General features: G+C 42.8%; 1 protein-coding gene across 2 annotated transcripts in view; it reads right to left on the bottom strand.

Moving 5' to 3' along the window:
- Positions 1–26,011, bottom strand: part of PAX3 (paired box 3) — a 95,890-nt gene that overhangs the window by 17,485 nt on the left and 52,394 nt on the right. For both annotated transcript variants that reach the window (XM_047085263.1, XM_047085264.1), the window contains exons 5-7: positions 12,857–13,062; positions 3,236–3,401; positions 1,666–1,880 (exon numbers count right to left, since the gene is read on the bottom strand). In XM_047085263.1, coding sequence (XP_046941219.1) covers positions 1,666–1,880; positions 3,236–3,401; positions 12,857–13,062 — 587 coding nt within the window. The remainder of the gene's footprint in view (positions 1–1,665; positions 1,881–3,235; positions 3,402–12,856; positions 13,063–26,011) is intronic.

Genomic DNA, 26,011 nt, shown 5'->3' with positions numbered 1-26,011 from the left:
AATGCCAAGGGAGTGCTGAGTCTCACCTCACAGAAGCAGTTAGGGTTATTGAGGGTTGCTTTTATTAAAACATTCAACCAAACCGTGTTCAAAACAGCTCTGCTATGGCCCCAGACTACTGATGCTAAAAACCTCAGAGATAACTACTTCTGATGTAACTTCTAAACTGTGGAAGAAGCTTATACCCTCTAAATCTGGGCATTTTAAAGAGGAATCTACTAATCGAAGTCTATGGTTTTCATGCAAAAGCACATTTACAAATGCCAGCACTTGGAAATTAAATGTATTAGAGTCCTGTAGGAAGCACGTTCATTGTTTTCATGTTGTTATTTTTCAGCCGAGGTTTAAAGCCACCTCTTATTTCTTATCCCAGGATGTGCTATAGGAATCTATGAAACTTAATTACATTGACTGTTACAAAAAAGGATTTATGAACTTTTGCCTTTAGGCAGAAATGTTTATTTCATTGCCTTTGCTATTCATTCTTTTCAACTCCGACGGCTTTGAACTTTTCAGCTGCTCAGAGTTATCACCCTCGTGCAGAGCCCAGGAACTGCACTCCCAACACACAAACCACAAGTTGAAGAAAACGAAGAAGGCGAAGATATATGAGTCGTTATTTTGGCCACCCTTTGTGCCATTAAAATCTCATTTTCTGCCTATTAGAATGCCCTCTTGGTGCTTAGGCAGCGGTGATAGTCGGTGATTAGTGTGTAATTGAGTATAATTGTCTTTTCACTTTTCATTTCTGTCATTCTGAGCTTCTCTCTGTTTTTCTCACCACCAAGAGGAAAAAGGGGGTTAAGAAAAGATAAAGCTGTTAAAACTCTCACTCTCCGCCCTGAAGAGATTCTCGATTGCAATTATAGATTGCAACCCCTTTGTGACATTTCTCCAAATTTAGTGGGCAGCTATCCTCGCCACCTGGGCCAAGAGCTCTCTTAATAAAATCAAGCGATCTGTATTTAAACTAGTGCTAATAATGTCAACCTCACACAGATGCCACATGTAGGAAATTTATCCAACCCTCCAACATGCAATTACCAAGGCAATTTATTAATATGATCTCTGAAGAAAGGCTCACAGTCCAATGCAAATTAGAAAAACAATTACAACATTCAAATATCTATATATTCCCAAAGTAGCAGTAATTCTCCTAATCTGTGCATTTATAACTCATTTATCCCAGAGTTCTGTAGTCATCAGCTGATCTCTCCCCACGCAATTTGTTTGCTTCCCCTCCGATCGCTTCATAAAAGCTTTGGTGTTTTCATATTGGGTGCTTTTGTTCACAACCGTATCAGCTGATCAAGTACCTTTTTGAAAACAACAACAACAACAACAACAGCAACAAAGGTGTGTGAGCTTCTGACCCAAAGCTCAGACCTAGGGGTGGAGCCAACCACTGCCTTGACAACTCGGGGTAAACACAGAAGATCCACGATGACCTTAAAAATCACTTGGGTTTTAAGTCCAAGCTCCAACTTTTGATACGGGCCCGTAGGAAGGGTGGAGAGAAAGGAAACCAGAAAACTGAAATCATGTGGCTTGTAGAAAGAATACATTATGGTTTAAATTTGGCAATTCATTATACGACCGCCTCGGGGAATTGACTGTTCGGTTCTAGTATACAGCAAATCGTCTGTCTGGAAACACGGGACTGACCTGAGGTGAAAGGCCATTGCCAATGGCGGGGTTCATGGGGTTGGAGGGCCCAGACGGAGGCACAAAGCTGTCTGTATAGCTGGAAAATCCATGCCTGGTGCTGGGGAGGCAGTAAGCAGTGTTGCCGTCTGGGTTCGAAGGAAGAGTGCTTTGGTGTACTGTGCTCGGAGGAAGAGGCTGAGGTCGGTGAACGGTGCTGCTGGGATCCGACACGGCTGCAAGGGAGAAGACTGTCAGCTCAGAGGCACCGGTGCGGGCCAGCAGAAGACGGTCACATCACCGAGCCACCGGCGGTATCTACCGCTCAGACCAAACAGTAATTTCAAACTGCATTCCATAACATGCATATAGAGCCACTCATAACAGCCACAGCCACATCTCTGCACTTACGCGCAAGTATGTAACTGACGTCCATACTTTCCTGGCATACTCACCCAGAAAACGAGAGCAGAAATCACGTTAACAATCATAACAAGCCTATTTTGGTAGCGAATGTTATTAATCAGGGTAAGGATTAACCAGTGTCAGAATCGCAAGGCTCACATTTCTTGTCAAATATTCTTTCTTTTTTTTTCATGTTTATTTATTTTTGAGAGAGAGAGAAAGAGAGAGAGGACCAGCAGGGGAGGGGCAGAGACAGAGAGAGAGAGAGAGAGAGAGAGAGAGAGCATCCCAAGCAAGGTCTTTGCTACCAGCCCGGAGCCCAACGCAGGGCTCGAACTCACCAACGGTGAGCCAAGATCAAGCCAAGATCAAGAGTCAGACGCTTACCGACCGAGCCACCCAGGTGCCCCCGGTCAAACGTACTTTCAAAGCACCTAAATATTCGTGTGGAACGTCTGCAGTGCTATCTTTCTTTTTTTTTTTTTTTTTAATTTTTTTTTTCAACGTTTATTTATTTTTTGGGGGACAGAGAGAGACAGAGCATGGACGGGGGAGGGGCAGAGAGAGAGGGAGACACAGAATCGGAAACAGGCTCCAGGCTCTGAGCCATCAGCCCAGAGCCTGACGCGGGGCTCGAACTCACGGACCGCGAGATCGTGACCTGGCTGAAGTCGGATGCTTAACCGACTGCGCCACCCAGGCGCCCCAAGTGCTATCTTTCTTAATCCCAAGTAATTTATCACTTATCCCATTTACCTCTGTATGCCATCCAGCAGTGACTTTATCAAAGCTTACCTTCGCTCGATTACTATTGTTAGTAACCATCATAGGACTTTAGTTAACTGCAGACTGGAGTACAAACGAAGTAAAATTTTAATAAAGCCAAACCTAATCCCATATTGATTTAGGAGAGCTGTTTTGTTTGGTCTCATTGTTTTTGTTTTAAAATAATGAAATCGTATTACATTATAGCACGGTTCATCTAGAGAGATCCAAATAATGTCATAGAGCCAACTATGTTTCTGAAATGTGACAGGTACATGTAGGATCACCTGATACCATGCAATCAACCTACAAGTAGCAACAACGTCAGCATCGCCCCGGGTTCCCCTGGCTGTGTAAAACAAGCAGCAGAGAAAGCCTTGGGAGTTACGCTTCAACCCCTGGACTCCCCCTTCCCCCATACCTTGCGGAATAGCTGTGGGCTGGTAAGATGTCTCCGACAGCTGGTATGTTGGCAGAGTCGGCATGGCGGTGGGAGGGAACCCCCCCGGAATGAGATGGTTGAAGGCCATCAGTTGATTGGCCCCAGCTTGCTTCCTCCATCTTGCACGGCGGTTGCTAAACCAAACCTATGGATTTAATTTAAAATTTGAGGATTTCACTGATGAAATAATAGTACATTCTTAAAGAATTTTTCATGCTAAAACAGATGAAAGGCCCCTTACGGACGGGGCAAATAGACACAAGAGCCCTCTACCTTCTGTGTTGTATTGTCAGGGGAGAAAGGAGAGTTAAATGTCAGGGGTCGGGAGAGGGGTTTCCAGGACCGACCATGGGCCCGCGGAGCCCCCACAAGCCCCATGGCGACCATGGAAAGGGATGGCCGAGCATGACTGGGAACCGCAGGAGCTCTCCACTGTCCCCATCACCAACACCTACCCACCTCGATCTCTTTCCACATCGAAGCGAGGACACAAGCACCTCTCGGACCCGTACATGACATATATCCTAATTAGGGCTTGCCTATCACGCTAACTTTGTATTTAATATTTTCATCAGTCTGACTTAGCATTTCTATGTTATAAGCATAGCTCCCGTGTCGTGATATTGATTAAATGAAGCCATCTTACCATCTCTTTCAAAGCTGACACACTGTTCTGGTCTTAATGGAAATAAATGCCAAAGAGGTAAGTATTTCAAGAAATGAAAGCATTTTATCTAAGAAGATCCCTTAAGTAATTAGTTTATTATTTCTCTCAACAACAGCTTAAAGCACCTATACTACGCTATACCAAGCACTATGATAACCACATATACTCAGAAAAACTTTGGTATAATATAGTAAAATGCCTTGAAAGAATTCAAAGTGAGTAGCCGGAGAAATGGCAACCATAGGGGTGAGAAATGTAACCGTATACCCAAATGTTAAGGAACTGTGATATAACGCTTTTAATGGGACCCATCATCTTGCTCAATTCTTACAGCTGCAGCTTCAAAGTGGAACCTTTTTTTAAAGTTTGTTTATTTATTTTTGAGGGCAGGAAGGGGCCGAGAGAGAAGGAGAGAGAAAATCCCAAGCAGGCTCTGCGCTGTCAGCACGGACCTGACGCAGGGTTCCAACTCACGAACCATGAGATCATGACCGGAGCTGAAGTCGCTTAACCAACTGCGCCAACCAGGCACCCCTTAAAATGTGGAACCTTGGATGATTTGAGACAGCGTGTATGTGATGTTTCCCTTAAAATTAGAGAGTATTTCTACCAACCAAAGATAGTCTACGTCCTATATCAGAAGTTCGTTGAAAACTTCACGTGGATAAAGTACTGTGCTTGGGGGTCAGAGGGAAAAAGGGATGAATAAAATGTCAGGATAAGCCAGAATTCCCTGCACTCCAGCAGCTTTCAGACTTGTCCTCTGGAATGCACAGAGCCCTTAAGGAAACCAAAATAATCTCTCCCTGGAAGCAGAAGCTCCATATTTGGAAATGCAGAGAATCAGGGAGAGTTTGGAGTGGAGATGGAATTTGAATTCATTTTAGAATATGGATATGATTTTAACAAAAGGTCACTCCTGATGGAGGTGATAATACAGGAGACCAGAGTGCCCAAGAAAAGGTAAGACCTGATTTCCTTACAGAGCAAAGTTAACAATTAGACAACTTCATTGTTTTTTGTTTTTAAGTCATGGAAACTTTTAAAAGAGCGGGGGGAAGGATTTCTCCATCTTGGAGCAAGAAAACCCAGTTTAACAAATACCTTGCCAAGGTATCTGCTTAAACTTTTGTGATTCACCCAAGCATTTGCCTGGAAAGGAGTCTGGTCTTCTCCCGGCATGTTGTAAGACACTGGTAAGGAAAGCTGTTTGAACTTCCTCAAAATACTAGCATTTAATACTCCTTAAGTTTCCAACAGGAAAAGAAGGTAAGTCAATATTTTCCCATGTTGATACATAATTGAATTAGAGTTTTACTTAACTTAATAAATTGCCACCTGGGATAATAGAACCATGAACAGCAAGCAGTCAATTTCAGGTTTGTATCAACTGTGTTTTCTCACCGCAAAGCTAAGCATCTGTTATCATGACTCCCAGAAGTGCTCAGCACAAGCTGTTTGGGGCTGAAGGAGGCTGAGAGTAAGGAATGTGGGCTGTGTTCAAGCCTGAGTGTATTGTACTATCCCACACACCGTGGTCGTATTTTATATTATAAACCCTTCAGATTGATGAGTCACACTCGGCCCAGGTGAAGTGATCTCTGACACCTAGGCTGGGAAGAGAGCTGAATTTTCAAAAGTTCACTCATTCGGACTAGCTATCCTCCCTTCTTCTGTTGAGATCGTTTATGAAGAACCGAGTCCGTACTTCCATCGTTATCAGAACATGCTCCCGACCTCTCTGTGCCAACTTCCTTCTGTAACCTTTAGATAAGTAGACCAAGTTTGATTTATCCAGTGGGTGGTGATGCCTGATCACTCCTTCAATCTCAACCTACTTTTGATCCAAGATCACTCTAACTCCTCCATAACCCACTTTTTTTTTTTTTTTACATGAAAAATGTCTTTGCTCAAACAATAAGTAATAAGAAACATCACGACTTCCTACAAATATCTTCAGGCATCCGAAAGACTAGGGATGTATGGTTTTTTGGGGTTTTCTTTTCATTTTTCCAAAATGATACAAATACTGAAGACACTGAGTAAACCTACCAGGAGTTGTATTTAAAAGTGCTTAAAGTATTTACAATGCGATATCTATTATACCTACAACAAAAGATGACGAGAAATCGTTTGGGGAAGCAAATCTTTACTGCAAGACAAACCTTCGACAGGAGGTTCAAGAGTTTGCCAGTGGAAGGAATTTAAATGATGTTTAAATTTAGGCTAAATAAATCCAGAGGGCTATTCCTGAGAGAACCAGAGATTACTAAGGACTGTCCTTCCTGTCCCTAGCCATTTAACCAGATTTTTTATTATCTTGCCATTGCCAGCCTTCTGCATTTCCTAGAACCAGCTGTATCTGCCAAAAGAGACATTAATATATATATTAACAATAATATATATAATTTTATATATAATATATTTTATATATAATTATATAATTACATATATACGTATATATATCAGAAAGTAGTCCTTGCCTTCTTTCTACTTTGAAACTCATAAAAGACGTATCTACTGTTTTCAATAGGAAAAAAGTGTCCTTGAAATAACCTTCATTTTCAATATCCAAACTGACCAAGCACAGGGATCCTGGGGTACTGTTATGACCCCATCTTTGACTGAAAGACATTCTCTTAGCGTTCAGAGGTCTTATGTTGTATCACTAACATTGTATTCAATATTGTATCACTAATTCCTAAACATCAACGATTCATCTACTAAATGAACTGGGTGAGTGCACAACACTGAATAACTTCATCTGAAACGGGTGGAATGCATTTATGACTCAGTTGTTACAATTACTAGAAACTGCTCTTTGTTCTGAAAAGAATAGCATGGGCAACAGAAACAAACTGGCCTCTGATGTTCCAAAGGAGAATATGGGTCTTGCATCAATTTCTTAGCCAGTAGGGCAGAAAGAACAAGTTTTACAAAGTTGGCTACCTACGTGTTAAATATAAGTCTATGATCTATAATTCAATGTAATCTCACCCTCCCCACACATTACCTGGCCTTCCACATAACACCTAACATGGTAAGGAAGTGGGGCAGGAGGCATACGTTGGTTGATAACGATATTAGCTACAGCTAAATGCTGATAATTAACCTGTATAATACCACAGGGCATCAAAACCCTCCCTCAAAGCAAGTTTTTAATTCATCTGATGAACTGCCACCTGGTTCGTTTTCATCTGCCCCCGGATCTTTCCCTACTGGTCCCTCTACAGACCCCTTCCACAAAGCTGTATTCCTGCCTTTGGAAATGATCTTCAGACCCATTTCTGAGGTACTGTAATATCCAATGAATTTTTGAAGCAAAATTTAAATTGATTGAAAGATCCTCATCACATCATGATAACTGTGGGAAAAAAAGATAATGATCCACAAAAAGAGAATAAGGTTTTCTTAAACTTTTCTCTTCTTGGGTCACATAAGTAACCAATTTGTCCAGACTTTCAACAATACAAGTTGAAGAAAGCTTTGTGCTTTAAAAGATACAATAATACCTTTTATTCGCCCAGGTACAATGCAGACCGGGCAAAAATTGAATCCCATGCCCCCCACCTTGCTACCTCTGTGACCCTGAACAAATTGTTGACTATCTGTGGGCCTCTGCTTTCTCATCTTCTAAATGGCAGAAACAAAAAGCTACTTCACAAGATTGTTGTGACAATTAAGTAAGACACTACAATTAAAGCCCTTGAAAGAACACCTAGGAAGTATTTAGTGTTTAATAAAAGTTAGCTATTGGGGTGCCTGGGTGGCTCAGTCGGTTAAGCGTCCGACTTCGACTCAGGTCATGATCTCACGGTTCGTGAGTTCGAGCCCCGTATTGGGCTCTGTGCTGACAGCCCAGAGCCTGGAGCCTACTTCTGATTCTGTGTCTCCCTCTCTCTCTGCCCCTCCCCTGCTCATGCTCTGTCTCTCTCTGTCTCTCAAAAATAAACAAATGTAAAAAAAATAATAATAAAAAAAAGTTAGCTATGAAGTATAAACATCATGCCGTCACTATCTTAGACACCCAAGAATTAAACCCTTGCTTTGTCTTCCCAGCTCTGTGGTCTACAGCCAAAGCCTTTTGTACCCATGAGCAAACAGGAAAGTGCCCAAATAACACCTCAAATAATTGAAAGCCAGTTTGGCTTGAATGGAGACTTGGGTTAAATTTGCTTCCAAGTTTCATGGATTAGTGCTAATTATCCCATGGTGTAAGTCTAATTTTGCCCATCAAGAAATTACTGGTTCAGATTTTTGGTGTGGTTCTCAAAGGCAAGCTAACCTACATTATTCCAGATGGGTTATTTCAAATGTAATTGGAAAAATGGGGAGAGGATATAATACTTAATGCTTAGAAAGGGAATTCACAACATTTAAAATGCTTGATTAAACACAACATTCAGCGATGTGTAATGTGACAAGGCCAACATAGTACTTTCCAAGTAGGTAAATTCAGGATAAGCTGCAATATCCCTGGACCTTCTCATTCACTCCACACCCCCTCTCTTTCCACATCCCACTCTCCCAGTGCTGCTTTCCAGCTGTGACCACTGTACAGAGAACAGGTTGGGGGCGGGGGGAAGAATGGGTAAGGTTGACAAGGAGAAGCGCCAGGCTCTGAGGAATGTCAGAGGACCGTGAACACACAGAAAGGCAAATTCAACTGCATGCATCTTCATTCACCCCAAGAGCAAACTCCTGCTGAGAATTTCAGGGTGATGATATTTTTGCATCATTACGGAATTCAGGCCCAAATGTTCCATACCTATCTTAACTTCTGAACGACACAGATTTGCTGGATGGCTTCAAATTCCCATTGGATCAAAAATACAAGAAAACACGTGTTTGGCGAGAATGTAGAGAAAAAGGAGCCCTCGTGCACTATTGGTGGGAATGCAAACTGGTACGGCCACTGTGGAAAACACTATGGAGACTCCGTAAAAACTTAAAAATAAAACTATCATATGATCCAGTAATTCTACTACTGGATATTTACCCAAAGAATATGAAAACACTAGTTCAAAAAGCTATATTCACCTTTATGTTTACTGCAGCATTATTTACCATAGCCAAATTATAGAAGCAGCCTACATGCCCATCGATAGATGAATGGATAAAGAAGATGTGATATATATAGATAGATAGATATACATATACATATACATATACATATACATACATACATACATAAATACAATGGACTCAGCCATAAAAACAAATGAAATCTTTCCATTTGCAACAACATGGATGGATCTAGAAGTTATAATGCTAAGTGAAATCAGTCAGAGAAAGACAAATACCATATGATTTCACTCATGTGAAAACTGAGAAATAAAATAAAGAAAAAAGAGATGAACCAAACACCAGACTCTTAACTATAGAGAACAAACTGATGGTTACCAGAGGGGAGGTGAGTGGTGGATGGATGAAATAGGTGAAAGGGATTATGAGGACACTTATTGTGATGAGCACTGAATAACGTATAAAAATGTTGAATTTCACTATATTGTACACCTGAAACTAATACATCATTGTGTGTTAACTATACTGAAATTAAAATCAATCAATCACTCAGTCCCTATTGGATTTCCCTGAGAATCTCACATTACTGATGATAAATCATGCATCCTAGATATTTATTTACTTATTTTGTTTTAGAAAGAGAAAGAGAGGGCAGGGGAGAGGGGCGGAGGGAGACAAGAGAGTGAATCTAAAGCAGGCTTCATGCGCAGTGTGGAGTCCAACACAGGGCTTGATCCCACGATCCCAGGATCGTGAACTGAGCCCAAATCAAGTCGGATGCTCAATTAACTAGCCACTCAGGTGCCCCTTAGTTATTTTTAATCGGGGGATGGGAGAGGGGAAGATGACATTTGAGAATATGACAAAGTCAGGGACCCCTCTCTGGTTAACGCTTGTGTATACACATACATACGCACACATGCACACACACACACACGCACACACACGCGCACACACACACACACACACACACACACACAGAGGCAGAGGCAAAGGCACAAAATTGTGTGTACAAATCTCAAGTCCCCTAGATTTCTTGAAGTTCTTCCATGATTATCCTGGTCATCTGTGGACCCAAACTGAGATCATCTGATCTAACCTATCCCATATTTGAAAACAAAACAAAACAAAACAACAACGACAACAAAAAACTGAAGCCAGCAGGATTACAGCAGAATCAAGTGACTTCCTCAACAAAACACGTTTGGCAAGCTGAGACCAAAACCCACATCTTGTGACTCCTAATTAAATGCTGTTTCCTCCAACAGCTTCCTTTGCTGTCTTCCATTATCCTGGTGGGAAAAGTGATACTTCTCTGCTTTGTGGAGTTCTCAGATGGAATATTTACCAAAACTTTTGCACATCATAAATATTTGCATTCTTCCCCACAAAACGAATGCCTCCCGTTATTTGCATAATAATACCCAGGAGGGGAATTGGGCAAATCAGTCTTTGGTGTAATTCTTAGATCGTGTACTCAGATTCGGTTGTGATAAACACGACATAGCTACTGTCTAAACAAATTTTTATGAAATACTGACAAACACCTAAGTTATTATACGTTAATGCCATCTGTACCCAGAAGACTTTAGAAATATTTTACTCAGGGGGAAAAAATAGAATGTAGACTTGTTTGGGGGTGGGGAGGGGGGGGTTCGTTTGGTGTTTGGTTTTCCCAGGTGCCCCAAATTAAACTAACTCACACTTTCTGGCTATCACTCAAACTGAGTTGACTTTGCTACTGCTTTCCCAGATCCTTCTAAAAACTAAAGGATTTTGTTCTGGCATTTTAATCAGTGATTAACTACTCCCTTCTTTTTCCTGCTGTGTTAAGTAAAAGATCCATATGCCGGGTGTTGTAGGGAATTTGTTAGGCTGTAGATCATAGCTGTGGTGCAAGACATGATGTGTCTCAAGGGAACTAATGAAGCTATAAGGAATGTAAAGAGTCACCGGGTTAAAGCCACATTAGGACAGCTGTTAGGTTAATGAGGGCCCTGCTTTGGAGAGGAGGTCACTGTATAGAAAAATATGAACCACTCTTTATTGGTTTGATCCCATGTCCTCTGCAAGTTAATGGGCCTTTCTCATTCTCCTCTGACATTCACTGAGCCAGATGTGAATGCGGGGCACTGCGCAAATTGCAAGGGCTTGAGATTTATTCTGTCCCCCGTCCTTGTTTTTGGCAAAGGCAGGAACGAGGTACAACAACACTGAACATTCTTTTAGTTTCCCGTCACTCTCTCTGTTTGATTTCTTTAAAATCCGTGCTTATTTTTTGACTCCGAGTTCGGAGCTGTCTTCTGTCTGTCTAAAGGACAGACTCGGGATGTGGGCTTGACCAACAGGGAGTATAGGGACCAAATCCTGGAATCTAGTGGGCACTCAATAAAAGTTTGCTGGAAGAATAGAGATAGGAATGGATCTGACTTCAGATTTAAATCAGGTCATCACAGAACTATAATAAAACAATTAGATTTGAGGTATATCATATTTGTAACACTGTTATATGCAATATCAGAATACGTACACTACATATATTATATAATACAGTATTTATGTACACACAGTATCATAATTTGTGGTTAGTGGTGGTCATTTCTGGAGAGGAACACTGTATCCCAATGTAACAGGTAGAGAGATTCAATAGTTCCAGCTGTAAAACATTTGCACCATAACACCTCCCCAAATCTGTGGCCCTTCTCTTCACTCACCCTTCCATCCACGTCCTGCTTACACAATCGGTTGCCTACATTCCAGCTCTGGCTACCTTTGGCCACCGTCCTTTCCCTTCCACTCCCATGGCCACGGCTTCCACTGCCTATCACATCAACTGTGAGAGCCTTCCCCTGAAACCCAAGCCCTCCACAGGATGTCCTCAGCCTAGATGTCCAACTATATTCCTCCCTGCCCCCTCTTACCTCTCCCTAGCCTCCAGCCAAATTGAACAATTCACTGTGCCTTCAACATGAATGGAAATGAAATGTCACCGGGTCTGTAACTCATGTGTTGACTCACGTTGTACTCGCCCCACCCTCCCTGACCAGTGAATTTCTCTTTAGCTTCGAAAGTTCGTCTTAAATCGGCCTTCTTCGTGAGCCTCTCCTGTTACTCCAGCAAGATCTCATTCTTTCCTCTTCTTAACTCTCACTGCACTCTGTTTCTGTCTTAGGGTACTTATTATATCTGGTTTATTATTATTATTATTTGTGCTGACTGCATTAACCATATTAGACTGCAGCTCCTTGAGAGATTTCTCTTAATCCCTCTTAGCGTTCCTTCACTTTGTTAGCACTATGATACACGGAAAGCCAAGTTGAATGCGACAGTTCTTCTGACGAGGCTTTGTAACCTGGAAGAGGCTATTTCTGAAAAAGTCTATAACAGGAGAGGTAATCAGCTGCATATGAGACGCACTGATCAATCTAGAGACCAGGTCAACTGAGCAGTTCACTGCTGAGTCTCCAACCTCACTTTGACTATGAAAGTCAAGTCGCCGGGAAGAACACAGCATTTCCAGATGAGGCAACTTAACCAGAGAGAGGGGTGCCTGGGTGGCTCAGTCGGTTAAGCATCTGGCTCTCGGTTTTGGCTCAGGTCGTGGTCTCACGGTTTGTGAGTTCAAGCCTCTCTGCTGACCGCACAGAGCCTACTTGCGATTCTCTCTCTCCCTCTCTCTCTGCCCCTTCCCTGCTCTCTCTCTCTCCTCTCAAAATAAATAAATAAATGTTTTCAAAAAGGCACTAGAGAGAAAGGTGGGACCTCTATACTACTAAAGGCTACAGTTCACAATGAAGTGCCTTCGCTAACATATTTATTTTCTTGGTTTCAAATCTGCTTTAGATGAGAGGACACTTTTTCGTTTCCTGTCCGGATTTAATCAGGACGTGGCCGTCTGGAGTCAGTACCTGTACTCGGGCCTCCGTGAGCTTCGCCCTCTGTGCCAGCTCCTCCCTGGTATAAATGTCAGGGTAGTGGGTTCTCTCGAAAGCTCTTTCCAGTTCTTCAAGCTGTTCTGCTGTGAAGGTGGTTCGGCTCCTGCGTTGTTTTCTCTTCAGGGGCAAATCTGGTTCGGAGTCAATGTCGGAGCCTTCATCCGATTGGGGTGCTGAGGCTAAAGGCACAAGAGAGAGAAGGTGATAAAATGGGGGTCAAAAAACAAGGGTGACCAAGCCTTAAAGATTCAAATCCTAACGTCCATCCCCAATGTCTTCCCTGGGACACCAAGCCCCTCTCTGCAGTATTATATTATTAAATGGTAACTCCTCCCCTATTTTGTCTCCAGGCCCCCCAGGCAGAAACCATTGTTCTCTGCATCTGTCAGTCGTGGTCCATTATGAGATCTTAGCAAACAGGGACAGGCATTCTTTCACTTTTATGGCCCTTGTCCTTAACACTTAATGGGTACTCCATCTGTGTTTGATGAATGAATCATTTAATTTGGTTCCAAATTAACTTTCTCCAACTTTTACATGAGGAAATCTGTTTAAAACGGTGGTTCTTTAGAAAAAAATTCCAGGGGCGCCTGGGTGGCTCAGTCGGTTAAGTGTCCGACTTCAGCTCAAGTCACGATCTTGCGGTCTGCGAGTTCGAGCCCCGCGTCGGGCTCTGGGCTGATGGCTCAGAGCCTGGAGCCTGCTTCCGATTCTGTGTCTCCCTCTCTCTCTGCCCCTCCCCCGTTCATGCTCTGTTTCTCTCTGTCTCAAAAATAAATAAACGTTAAAAAAAACTTTTTTAAAAAGAAAAAAATTCCAAAACTAATGTAGTATCTAAAAAGCCAATAATAGTGAACTGTTACAGGATCCCAACAAATTTATAGACTCTACCGCTCCTACAGAAGAAATCATACTTATAGTTAGTATCTTATTACCAGATACTGAGAAATATTTAAGAAGAGTTTAGATACTGTTGATGTAAACCTCCTGAACTGACTCCAGAAAAAGCAGGCATCGTCTAGTGACCTGTCCCTACACCAAAAGTTCAAAGTCTGGGTCTCTGCTGAATGGCAAGCAGCTGCCCAGAGGCTGTCGCCTCATTTGAGGAACACGGTGAAAAATTAAAATACGAGTGCCTGTGTTCAAAAATTATCGCAATTGTGAGATGGCCACAACAGAGCATAAAAAGCAATCACAGAGCCCTTCTGAGCATGGGGCCATGAGTGAGCGACTGCATAGGTCACATGTCCCTGAAGCCAGGCCCGTTGCAGGCCCCGTCCCAGCAAGTTTGAGTTTGTCTGTGTTAGCAGACGTCAGGGAAGGAGATTTTCCATAGTTAGTGTGTGAGCATCTCCAAAAGAGAGGAAGGAACTGGGAAATTAGATAGGAATTTGCATTAATGATGCAATATGGCATCCGTGAGTTCTGGCAATAACACAATAACTGTCAGCCTGGAGAGTGTTCTGAGGTTTGTGGGCACAACAGACACAGGGCTCTGGGCAGGAGCGCAGCCATCTCCCGGAGGCCCTGGACATCAGGGCAGTAGCAGGGGGCCATCAGAGGGCTCTCAGGCCACACACTCTGAGCAGAGCTCAGGACACCCAAGGGCCTTGCTCCTGAGCATATCCAAATGCACTCTGAAAACTCCCCAAATAGCTGAGGGATCCTCTGGGGAAGGGGCTGAAGTGTGCTATCTGCAAATGAGGAAGGAATTGTAGATCATTAATGTCATTGTCAAGGTAACTCCTTTGCACACCCAGGCTGTAGGACCCGAGGAAACACAGGTGGTGCCAGAAGCGATGACAAAATGCAAAAAAGTACCAATTCTCATTTATCTTAAACTCCAACAACTCTGCCCTACAGAAATCAAAAATGTCATTCGACTTCAGTATCAATTATAAGCTGCCCAAAAGGGGTACACGTCCAACATAACCCATAAATATAATTTTAAGTTTTTAATATTTAATACCTTTGTAATTTACTCACACTCAAACTTGAAAATTAAGAGAGCGAATTAATAATCTATATGACAAATTAAAGAAAAACAAGTTCCTGTACGTAAAAGCAAAATGGAAGCATCATATATAATGCTCTGCTATATGTTAGCCATGAGGCTTGGTTTTTCAATTATGTTGTCTAATTTAACATAGAATGGTCTCATTTTCTTAGTTTATTTTATTTATTTTGAGAGAGAGACAGAGAGAGAGAGAGAATCCCAATCAGGCTCCACACTGTCAGCACAGAGCCCAAGAGAGCTTGAACTCACGAGCCAAAAGATCATGAAATGAGCCGAGATCAAGAGTTGGATGCTCAACCGACCGAGCCACCCAGGCGCCCCTAAGACGGTCTAATTTGATATAGATCTTGTTTTAGGATACTTAGGAAATAAAACCAGACTTTCTTTAAGTGTGGGAATGTTTTAAAGGAGCAGTAACGCGCTAAGAAGTGTGCCATATGTTGCATTATAAACTTCAAACGCTCCCAATACAACTTATGTGTGTGTGTGTCTGATAAATGTGGGTCCGAATAAAAGAGCGGTAATTTGTGCATCATTGTAGGGCAGTGGACCTTGAGCTGTTGGAGCATCAGAATCACTTGAAAAGCCTCTGGAAACACAGATTGCTGCCTCCACCTCGTTCCAGAATTTTCTGCTTTCACAGGTGGTATGCCAACTTTACTGATCCTAAACGATACTTTGGGAACCACCTCTACAGAATATTCCGGACTCTCATTTTCTCTCCCCAAATTCCCCAGTATATAATATTTTTTCCTGCTGTAATTTATCAAAGCAACGCTTCCACATACATAATACACTTTTCTAGAAATGGATTAGTCGTTCTCCTAAGACCATCGCGTACCATAAAATGTTTCCCTTCCCTGCTTCCAGTTTCTGTTGCCCTGACTTTTCTGTCTTCTGTAAATTCAGGTGCAAACCCCAACAGCATTTAAGGGCTGAATAACAGCTTCCTCTGCCTGTGAGAACCTTAAATCTTTGCTTCCCCTTTCTCTGACTATGATCCCATTAGGATAATAGTATGTGGAAATTTTCATGTTTCCTCTGGGAGTCTCTAGGGCTATTAAATGCTCCCAAGTAAATATGATGTGCCATGCACTGTCAGGTCAATTAATCAACATCACCTCTAGTTTCTGAAGAAAGGGGGCTGCTTATATTTGCGAGTACCAGTGAGAGTTAATTCTGAGGGTCAAGGCCACCGTGTTTCACCTGAACAATCCACATCCCCCTGGATATAAGCTTTGTGAGCCTCTCTCCATCTTGTTCACTGTTGGAGGGCTTGGAACACCGTAGGTGCTCAATAAACACATGATGACTGAATGGAAACACCAGGTAGAATTTAAGTTTTGGACCAACACTGATTTCTCTGCCACTATTTTGCACCTTTAAATGGAAATGCTGCCCTTCTGAGTCTCCCAGCATGTACTGAAATGAGGTTCAGGAGTCCACAAATCCTCAAAAATTATTTGGAAGTTTTTGCAGGTATTTGCATAACTGTATTTTTCTGGGAAATAATTATCAATTTTTTCTGAGGATTGTGATTTTTTTTAAAAAACAAGTTGATCACCAACAGCTAGTAATTAAAAAGACTCAGAATGGGGCGCCTGAGTGACTCAGTTGGTTAAGCGTCGAACTTCAGCTCAGGTCATGACCTCACGGTTCGCCAAGTTCGAGCCCCGCGTCGGGCTCTGTGCTGACAGCTCAGAGCGTGGAGACTGCTTTAGATTCTTTCTCTCCTTCTCTCTCTGCCCCTCACCCACTCACACTGTGTCTCTCTCTCTCTCAAAAATAAATAAGCATTAAAAAAAAATTAAAAAGACTCAGAATGTCTAGGAGTTCAATAATACAGTCTTTGCCACTAAAAATAAAATTTTCTTTGACAAGCTAATAAGTCGCTACTTGTATTTCTAGACTGCTTATTCAAGAGCAGTCCAATGGTTGTGCCTAACTAGGAAAACCTCCATAAAGCAGCACCATTTCAAAAGACACTGAGGAAATGACTTGCCTGATTTCTCTGCGGGAAAATTATCCGAACCAATGGATCCTTTCTGGCAACATGAAGCCACAGTTGTACCAGTTAATTCTAACTTGTCCCCATCTGTACAGCCCAAAAGGATGTGGGCTTGAAGATATGTTAAGTCAGCCACCCAAGACTAATCTACCAGCTAGGAGATACTAGCTACTTCTAAAGATGGAAACACTACCGTGTCTTGTATCACCCAGTAGAAATAAGATTCATTATTTGTGCAGAACACGAATCACAATAATGTCATGAATGTGAATCATTCCGTTTTTACCAAAAACAAGTCTGACACTTACATTTTAACAGCACAAGAAAAAATGTTTTGAAGTTCATCTATTTCACATATTCAACTTTCCTCTAGATACTAGATACAAAATACCTAATCCTCCTAAATATTACAGCAAAGTAAAAACAAGGCTTTTTTTTTTCAAACAGCTCAACACAAAGAAATTACAGTTTTTCTAATGTTATGACTTGGACCCCACAAGACAGTTCTCTAAAATAGACTGCCAGGATATAACAACTAGATTAAATATAATCTCTTCAGTAATATAATCTCTTTGGATTACTTCTTCTGTCTAGCCTTAATATTAAGAGGAGATTTTCAATGGCATTTAAGTTAGTCATATTCTACACACGCCTTCACAAAGTTTGCTTTATTATTCATTAAATAGAGATATTGTTCCCCAACTTGAAATTCCAGAACAGCTCTCATAAGAAACCCACACCAACATATGATACATGACTTTTTGAGTGGAGATTGTATTGCTCTAAATTGCATAATTCTCCAATTTTACCCCAATCCATATTCTTATCAGACCTTGAAAGTTTTGACTCTATTTTCAAAACCCCCTCACAATCCATTTTCTGACTTATACATTAGTGTAATTCAATGTCTCCAATGAGCCTGGAGCAAACCTCTCTCTTACCAATGTAAGTACACAAAAACTCTGTGAAATAAATACCCCTTTGTACAAAAAAAGGAAACTGAGACTCAGAGACAACATTATTCAGATCACGTGACTAAGGAAGCTAGGATTTGACCCAGGTGTATGGGGCTTCGGAGGACATACTTTCTTTCTTCTAGCCTGGTATGTTCTAAATAGGTGCTCAGTTCCTTCCTTTCTCTCTCTCTCTCTCTCTCTCACATGTGTGTGCACACATGCACACACGAGCGCGCGTGCACACACACACACACACACACACACACACACACACACACACGGTCCTTTTGAAGAGAAATACCAGAAACAAATCCAAACAGGAATTCTAATATAAGTTATTTAGCTGATTGCCACCAATGACTCATTTGTCCCAGGTTTTCAAAAACCTCCTAGAATCAAATGAAATTTATGAAAACACAACTGTTTAATATTATACACCAAATCAATTTCCTGATCGAATTTAACTCCATTCAATGAACATTTATTGAATTCTTTGTATATTCAAGTGTAGTTGTTAAACAAGGGTAAAGCCCTAAGAAACTAATCCATTTGCCAAGATGCTGAATGAATTTATTTAAGAAAACAAAATAGTCTGACCATTTGAAGTCTCCCTTAAGAATCATCGCAGAGCCCTGGTCATAAGATCCAGCGTCAATCTAGAAGATACTATTGGTCACAAGCAGTTGAACTGATCACTCATTTTACAGCTTTACTAAATCCTTCTTTTTTGCTATTAAAAACATCTTAGTGAAAGGATCTCAAGCCCTGTAAAGTAACCTCAAACTGTTTTCAGACAAAAGTGCAGGAATAAATAACTTGAAATCTGTTGGGGTATTCACAAGTTATTCAGTAGATGCCCCAGAGTGATCCCAGGGAAACAGTCACCTCTCCCCAGGTGCCTCAGTGTTTCAGTTCCGTGCTTTGTATGAAAGGTCATTTCTTCCTTTTCCCTCTCAAGCTAATTTTAGGTCTCAGAAGCCAAATTTTTAGTGACCCCAATGATTTCACATTAACTCCCAAGATTAACCTTGGGAACGTGGACATCATCAGTTTAAAAAAAAAAGAGAGAGAGAGAGAGAGAGAAAGAGGTCAAGCATAGGCAACAATCATTACCCCCACAGGATTACAAATTCTTCCTTCGGAAACAAATCAAACTGGGAGGAGAAGGCAGAAGTATTTACCACCAGCGGACCAACCATGAAGTTTAATTAAAGAAGGAATTACAGAATTAGAGAGTATGTCTTTGTCCGTTAACCCCTTGTGACCTCTTCTGTAGCCTGAAGAAATATTTCATCCTAGTTAACGCTATTATACATGAGATCTTACCTCAATTTTATAGGGATTTAGTCACGTGGACTTCTATAATTATTGGTTTCCAGACCAATATAATTCAGGGATGGGAGACAGGCAAAAAATGGAGAAACAAAATAATTCACAAGCATGAATTTGGCACACTGTCTTTCTTCTCAGCAAGACCTTTCATTTGAATAATTAAAGAATCAAAACATGACAACCATTTAAACTCTATGTTTGTCCCAGATATAATACGATGCAATTTACAGACACAGAGGAGGTGGGGGGGGGATCTCTCTCTGCGGGCTCTGAGGCTGAACGTCATCATCAGTCATTCACTCTAAGATGGCCCCAGACCAAATCAGACGGTCTTTTCGTCTGTACTAATCTTTGCAAACTCGACCTATCAGCATTTGTACTCAAAGCTGTGTCTTGCTGATTAAAAAATAACAAGAATACAACACAAATTAAAGTAAGAATCGTGCCTGACAGCTCCCCGAGATCACTTCCTCCCATATCTGAAGGTCTTAGGGGACCTCGCAGGTATATTGCTCAAGGTCTTTGACGGGTCAGCTCGAAGTTTGAGGCACCCGCTTGGCTAACTGCAGAATGTCTCCTGCGTTTGTGAGTGTTGCCATCCAGCATGAAGGGGACGATGGGACAGCTAACTGTTTTCTGATGTGAAGTGGCCCTTCTCCACTGAGAGAGATGTGAATGACCTCTCTCGTGTTTACTCGGGTGAAAGCCAGGAGGAGTGAGGCAAGACTGATATTCCCTCACAGACCCAGAGTAAATGACAAATGACATTTTCCCTTTGTGATCTTTGGGATTTTTGTTGACTTATTTGGAGGCTTTTGTTGGATCCCAAGAAATGGCCTGTGGCTGAGGCCTATTCTACCGATTTCCACGCTCCATCTGTGGAATCCATCAACGGGGCATTTTACCCTCATTCAGGGGTCTGACACCTGCCTGGCAGGGAACAGCAGACACAAAGAAAGCCGGGAGTGGATGAGAAAGGGGAGGTTGGTTGTTTTTTTTTTTTTTCTTCCAGGGGCGGGGGGAGGTTGAAATGGATGCACAGTAGGGGTTAATCCAAGCCAGTCTAGAGACTTCAGCACCTGGAACCTTCTCTTCCACATTAATTCACAAGCTGAGAAGTAATCGGCGACATTATTTTTTTAAGTGTGTTTAAATCCTATCTAGGTCAAGAAAAGAAAAGAGATACAGAAAGGAAAAGAGATACCCGCCTGAAAGGAACACACGGGAAGACTGACGACCAAATCCAAAGGTGGACGGAGAAAGTGCGCGAGTGACCTAACAAACGATCAAGCATCCAAGAGAACTTCCCAGAATTCCTGACTCAGGGACGATTTGAGGAGTTGTTATTTTGCTGGTGGATAAACAGGGAGAAATGGCCCGTCACCTCATCGGTGGTCCATGTGGAGGGGAGGGGGTCCTGTTTTGCTTTTTGTCGCCTCTACAACTTCTCCAAAGATGCCAGCCAAGAATCTTTAACAAGTACCCCCCCCCAAAAAAAAAGAATAAGAATAAAATAAAAGGAGGTAGGACGATCTGTGGCAAGAATATTCTGGGCTTTCTCCAAGAAAGGTTCTTTTCAGAACACTCCATCTAATTAAGACCCGCAGCCACTTCCCCACTGCGGCCCCTGCCCCGCAGTCCCCATTTGGGGGTTGCAGAGATGTAACGCTATTCCCCTCCCCCCGCCCCCAGGTCCTTCCCTCGGAAGCCGCCTTCTCCCAGCACGGGGTCATTAGAAGGAAAATAAGCTCCTGCCAGGTTGGTGCTAATCAAAATAGCACAAATAAACCCTGACACTCAACAACTCCCCGAGTGCCTGCCGCCCCGGGAGGAGAGTACAGATTGGTTATGAATCCGGCCGGCCGCGCGTGCTGCACACCCGCCCCGGAGTTCTCGCAAGTGCACGACATGGACCGTTGGGTGTTTACTTAAGATAAGAGCTATGGAGCCGCCAGAGCGGCCAAGCTGCCCCCCAGGCGATGAGCAGCACGGCCCCAAAGACCCCCCCAGAGCCTAAGGTCCCGATCTCGGCGCAATGTCAGGTGCGCGCCGCACCTGCAGCTACGTTACGCTGAGACACCTTAACTCGGAGTGGAGTTCGTCCCAACGGCCTCGCCTGATCATCGGTCACCGCAAAGGCCTCCCTTGTAACAACAAAGCCAGAAAGAAAGGCTTATGCTTCCTTGTTCGTCACAGCCCCGCCAGTAAGTGGCCTGTAACAGCTATATGCACTTGATACATTTAAGGAAAAACCTGCCTGGGCCCTTTTTCTTCCCGCGATACAGCAGCATCTCGTCTGGGGGAGCCGCAGAATCGTGACCAAAGTGTTTCAGCACCTCCCTCCCCAGGCTTCAAGTGCAGGACGCATCCTTACTTGCTTAGAGACCCTGACGCTGACCCAGATTACCTCGGTGGCTTCTTGAACCCTCTGGTTTACGACCTGGAGGTGCGCGTGACAAGAATTGCTCTCAACAACATGAATCTCTCTCACCGAGGGAAAAGATGAAGTGACACTTCCCTACCCCACCCCTGAAAACGATTTTTATTTGCAGTTGTTTAACGGCTTTTTAAAAACGCCGCCGTCACTGCCACGGGAGCATTTCAAAGAGAAACAGAGGAAAGCCCCAAGAAAATGTGTTGCTATTCAATTAGGAAAACTGATTAGTTGACTAATTAATCAGTTAACAGCTTTCTAAGAATAGTCTCCCATGATAAGAATTTCCCCCCTCAAGAGCTTAAAAGTCAGTCATAATTAAAATTAAGAACCAGAGCTCGCTCTCTCCGTGTTAAGTCCCCATGGCCCTAAAAGCAGGCAAGCTAGGTTCTGGTTTCCCGGGGATTGGGCTGCACGGAGCAAAGAAAGGTAATTTGCACACTGAAGGGGAACAGGAAAACGGTAGTTCTCGTGAAAGGAAAAGAGCCAAGTGACTTTTATTTACAATTGCCAAGAGAGAGGCCATTATTGACCATATGTGCCACAATGGCCCTCTTATCACGGGCTGGCCATCATGTCCTTTGGGAGCTGTTAATGAACTGGGTAATTGAGCTGCTGACATGTGTTACCGAAACAAAACAATAGGAAGAAGAGACAAATGAACATTTTATTTGCCAATCAGAGTAGGTTCGCCTTTTCACGGAGCTGCGGCTAAGTTACTGACTGAATACATAAAACAGTGCATTGAAAGCAAGCAGATGTAGACACAATAATAGTTAACTGACAGCTTCTGGCCCATCTGTGCTTAACATTTTGTTAAAGAAATTACTTGACTTGCTAAAGAGACCAATCATACAGCTGCCCCGAGTGCTACATTATAAGAGATAAATCATTAGCTAAACTGTTTCATGCTTAAAATGACAATGCTTATTAACAGTTGTGTTGGGACATTTTTGCCGGCACAGCTTGACACAGTTATTACTTGCTAAAAATGGGACAACTCCTAGATTTTCAACAGAAGGGAGTTGGGGCAGGGGGAGGAATCAGAACACTGCAAACCCTTTGAAAGAACAATAGGCATTTTTAATCTCTCACGATTAAGTCTGCATTTCTAAGATGTTACAAATGGTGTGGGGGGAGGGGAACCTATGAAATGGACCACAAGATGATGTTCCATGTGGTAATTAGGTATCTTTCTTCCATATCTCTTTACTATGGTGGGGGGTGGGAGACACCATGTTGCAAAAGACTTGCTTTCTGAGAAGATTTGGCTAATGTTTTTGTTACTGCATCTGAATTGAAACCACATTCCCCCCCCCCCCCCCGCCCCGGTCCAAGTGTGGTTCATCCACTGCCATGCAGGACGGCTTACCTCTGAAATCATGTCTTTGTAAACTGGTTACCCAGAGACAGAACATGGGTCCCTCAAAGCCCTTCTTGTGATGATTCCTTCAACATTCTGGGCAAAATTAAGTCAACGGTACCAACAGTGATATATGAAAGGCTGCTATTCTGACTCACTGACTGCCTGCTATAGTCAATTCCTGCTTCCTTCCTCCTTCATGTACACGTTCTTTCATTTTTCCCAAAACCCTATTGGAGGAGTGTTGTCACCCCCATCTTATAGATGAATGGGGGGAAAAAAATGAGGTCTGGGGAGTAATGTAACCTACCTGATCCATGAGAACGCAGAGAGGTTATCCAAATATAAGATCGTATATATCAAATATAAGATCTAATTAGCATTGCCATTTGAGGAGGAAGATTGATGTGGGCTGGAAGAAAAACTGTAGCCAATATCATCACATTTTTTTTCTTCCTGGTCTACACTGCCAGGACTCAGATGTCACAGTCAACTCTGCAAATCAGTTGTGAAAACACGACTATAAAAGGTGAGTGGTAGTCTCAGTGGTGGTTGGTGTGTGTGAAAATTATGTTATGCACAGTTACTAACAGAGATCGCTGGCTATGAAACAGAAACCCTAGCTATGTATACAGAGCTTTAAAATAAGACACCACCTGATTCGCGACACAGTGGACAAAGACAAAGAACCACCTTGCCTTCACCTTTATTTCCCACGTCTGGATATTTTTGCCATTGTGTGCATCAGTCACTTTCACGTCGACAAATAAATCCAAAGCAGAATATAAAAAAGAGATAACAAGTTGCACAAAGAGCCTTTCAGGGGGTAGAAAAACAAAAGAATGCTTTTGCCACCCTTATTGAGACAGGACTAGCAAAGACACACGCGACCCACGCTGTTTTACCGACAACTAAATTTTGTCAGGATTAGCATGGCGGGAGATATTCGGGGCGGGGGGGGGGGGGGACCAAACACAAGAAAGGCAGATTTAAGAAGAAAGTTAAATACGACACCTTTTGTGCCAGAAACCTACATAAAGAGATAGAGGCCTGACAGCCTGGACAGACCAGGGGAGAGCATTCCTGCAATTGCTGAACCATCAGAAACCCTAGGCCAGTCCCTTCGTCTCAGAGCCGAAGCCCAGAGAGCAAGCAGCGTTGTCCAGAATCACACACATGCTTCAGGAAACAGCGGCTGATGTTGTCCTCGGCACCAAGGATGCAAAGATGAATAATGTGTGGACTTAAAGTCAGAAAGCAAAAGTCGCATCACCTGGCTCCCACCGCAGTGCTCTCTCCACGGAGGCCAAGCCTGGGTACACACAGAAGATAATCCAGCCGTGTCCTGCAGCAACAGGGGGATTAAACGGCCTCTCAAGGCTGAAACACCTAGATACATTATTTACCAAATAACGGAGCCATAGATTCTGTGAGCCTGTGATCTTTAATATAGAGATCAAATTCATACATAGATGCTTTCACTGACACCTCCCATATGGCATTTCAAGATCGTTTCTTTGCTTTTTGTCTCCTACGGGATTCCGTGAGGGTTTCAGAAAAGGGGCAGCACAGGAAGCTTGTTTTGAAAATCCAAATCTTACCTGGGCCAATTATGGCTTCTTGGAAGAGAGAAAGAGGTAATAACTGAACATAAGCGAAAGAGGAAACTTTTCTTGGAGGCAAGAGAGGAGGCTGAGCTTAATTCTCTCTGGCACAGGAATTAGTGTTAACATGAAGGTCACCGTCAGAAATCATTCACGGAATACCTACTGCGCAAGAAACTTCAGTCGAGGCTGGGAGGGAAGGGAAAACGAGGAAGAGACAGTGATTTCGCCCCTTCAGCCTGCAGAGGTATGAGGCTCAGGTCTGGGAAGTTGGCCAACCGGTCGAGATGACTAAGTAGAGGATATGAACGATTTATCAACCTCCCCGCTTTTTGAAATGTTGTTTTCTTCTCTTTGCGTCTGAGCAACAGTCACCATTGAACTCAGAAGTGATTCCAGAGGTCTGGGCACACAAAGCTGGCCGTCCTGGCAGAAGACCTCCAGCCCTGGAGACAGGCCAGTCGACTCCAATTGCCCAATGGGCCACTTCCTCTCTGATATGGGGAAAGCTGCTTAACCCTTGAAACCGGTTCTTTCATTAGTAAGTGTGGCTCAATACACCTGCCTCAAAGGCGGATTTAAAGGAAAGGCGAGTGTTTGTAAAGCACAGAACAGTTCCCGACGAGCAATATATCCTCAGCAAATATGGCCCCCCTCTGCCTCCCTTCACCACCATATTGTCCAAGCTCACCAGGCATAAAGGACTAGCATGAGGAAAATGCTCTCTCTAGATTAAGACTGAGGGAAAAGTGGCCACTGAAGCCTTGTAGAAATTCCCAAATTTGTGAAACAAGAGCCTCGTCCAATGTCTCATCTGCTACCTCTTCCAAAGATCCTGTCCATAATCAGCCGGTATACATGTATCCAATTAAAAAGGATATTCAGCTCTTGCTCCATATCTAATTCCCTTAAAAATCCAAAATGTTGGCCAGGGTACTTTACTCCTGCTGACCCAGGACACGTGCCTGTGCTGTGTGTCAATGTTTAAGGTAGCTCTGAAAGTAAATAAATTCTGTGCTCCCAAGTACCTCAGGGCCTGAACAAGAAGGCTGATGGATCAAAAATCAGGCAACTAGCCTAAAAGAAATTAAATATACTTGGCCTCCCCTCTATGCCAACATTCATTTTGGTTTCCACGGGAAAGAGCTTTGAATATGTTTGCTTGGAGGCAAATTCGCATCTGCTTTTATGTCTACTGATACACGTCTAAAAAACAAAATTGAAATACAGTTTTAAGCAATTCACTCTCTGATCGTGTTGATCAGTGTCCCCAGCCAGTGTGAACAGCTCAGGCACCCAGTCTCAGAAGAAGAAAAAAAAAAAAAATACAAGGATGTCTTCAGTAGCCGGCTTCTATGTGAATTACTAGACAACTGCCTTGCCCCTCTATGTTGCCTTTTCAGGAATAATCTTT

Source organism: Lynx rufus, unplaced genomic scaffold, assembly GCF_022079265.1.
Source record: "Lynx rufus isolate CCGP_SWC_20201006 ecotype Redwood Valley unplaced genomic scaffold, mLynRuf1.p SCAF_2, whole genome shotgun sequence".
NCBI classification, from domain to species: Eukaryota; Metazoa; Chordata; class Mammalia; order Carnivora; family Felidae; genus Lynx; species Lynx rufus.
Note: the sequence above shows the minus strand (reverse complement) of the source record. Positions and strands in the feature narration are given on the sequence as shown.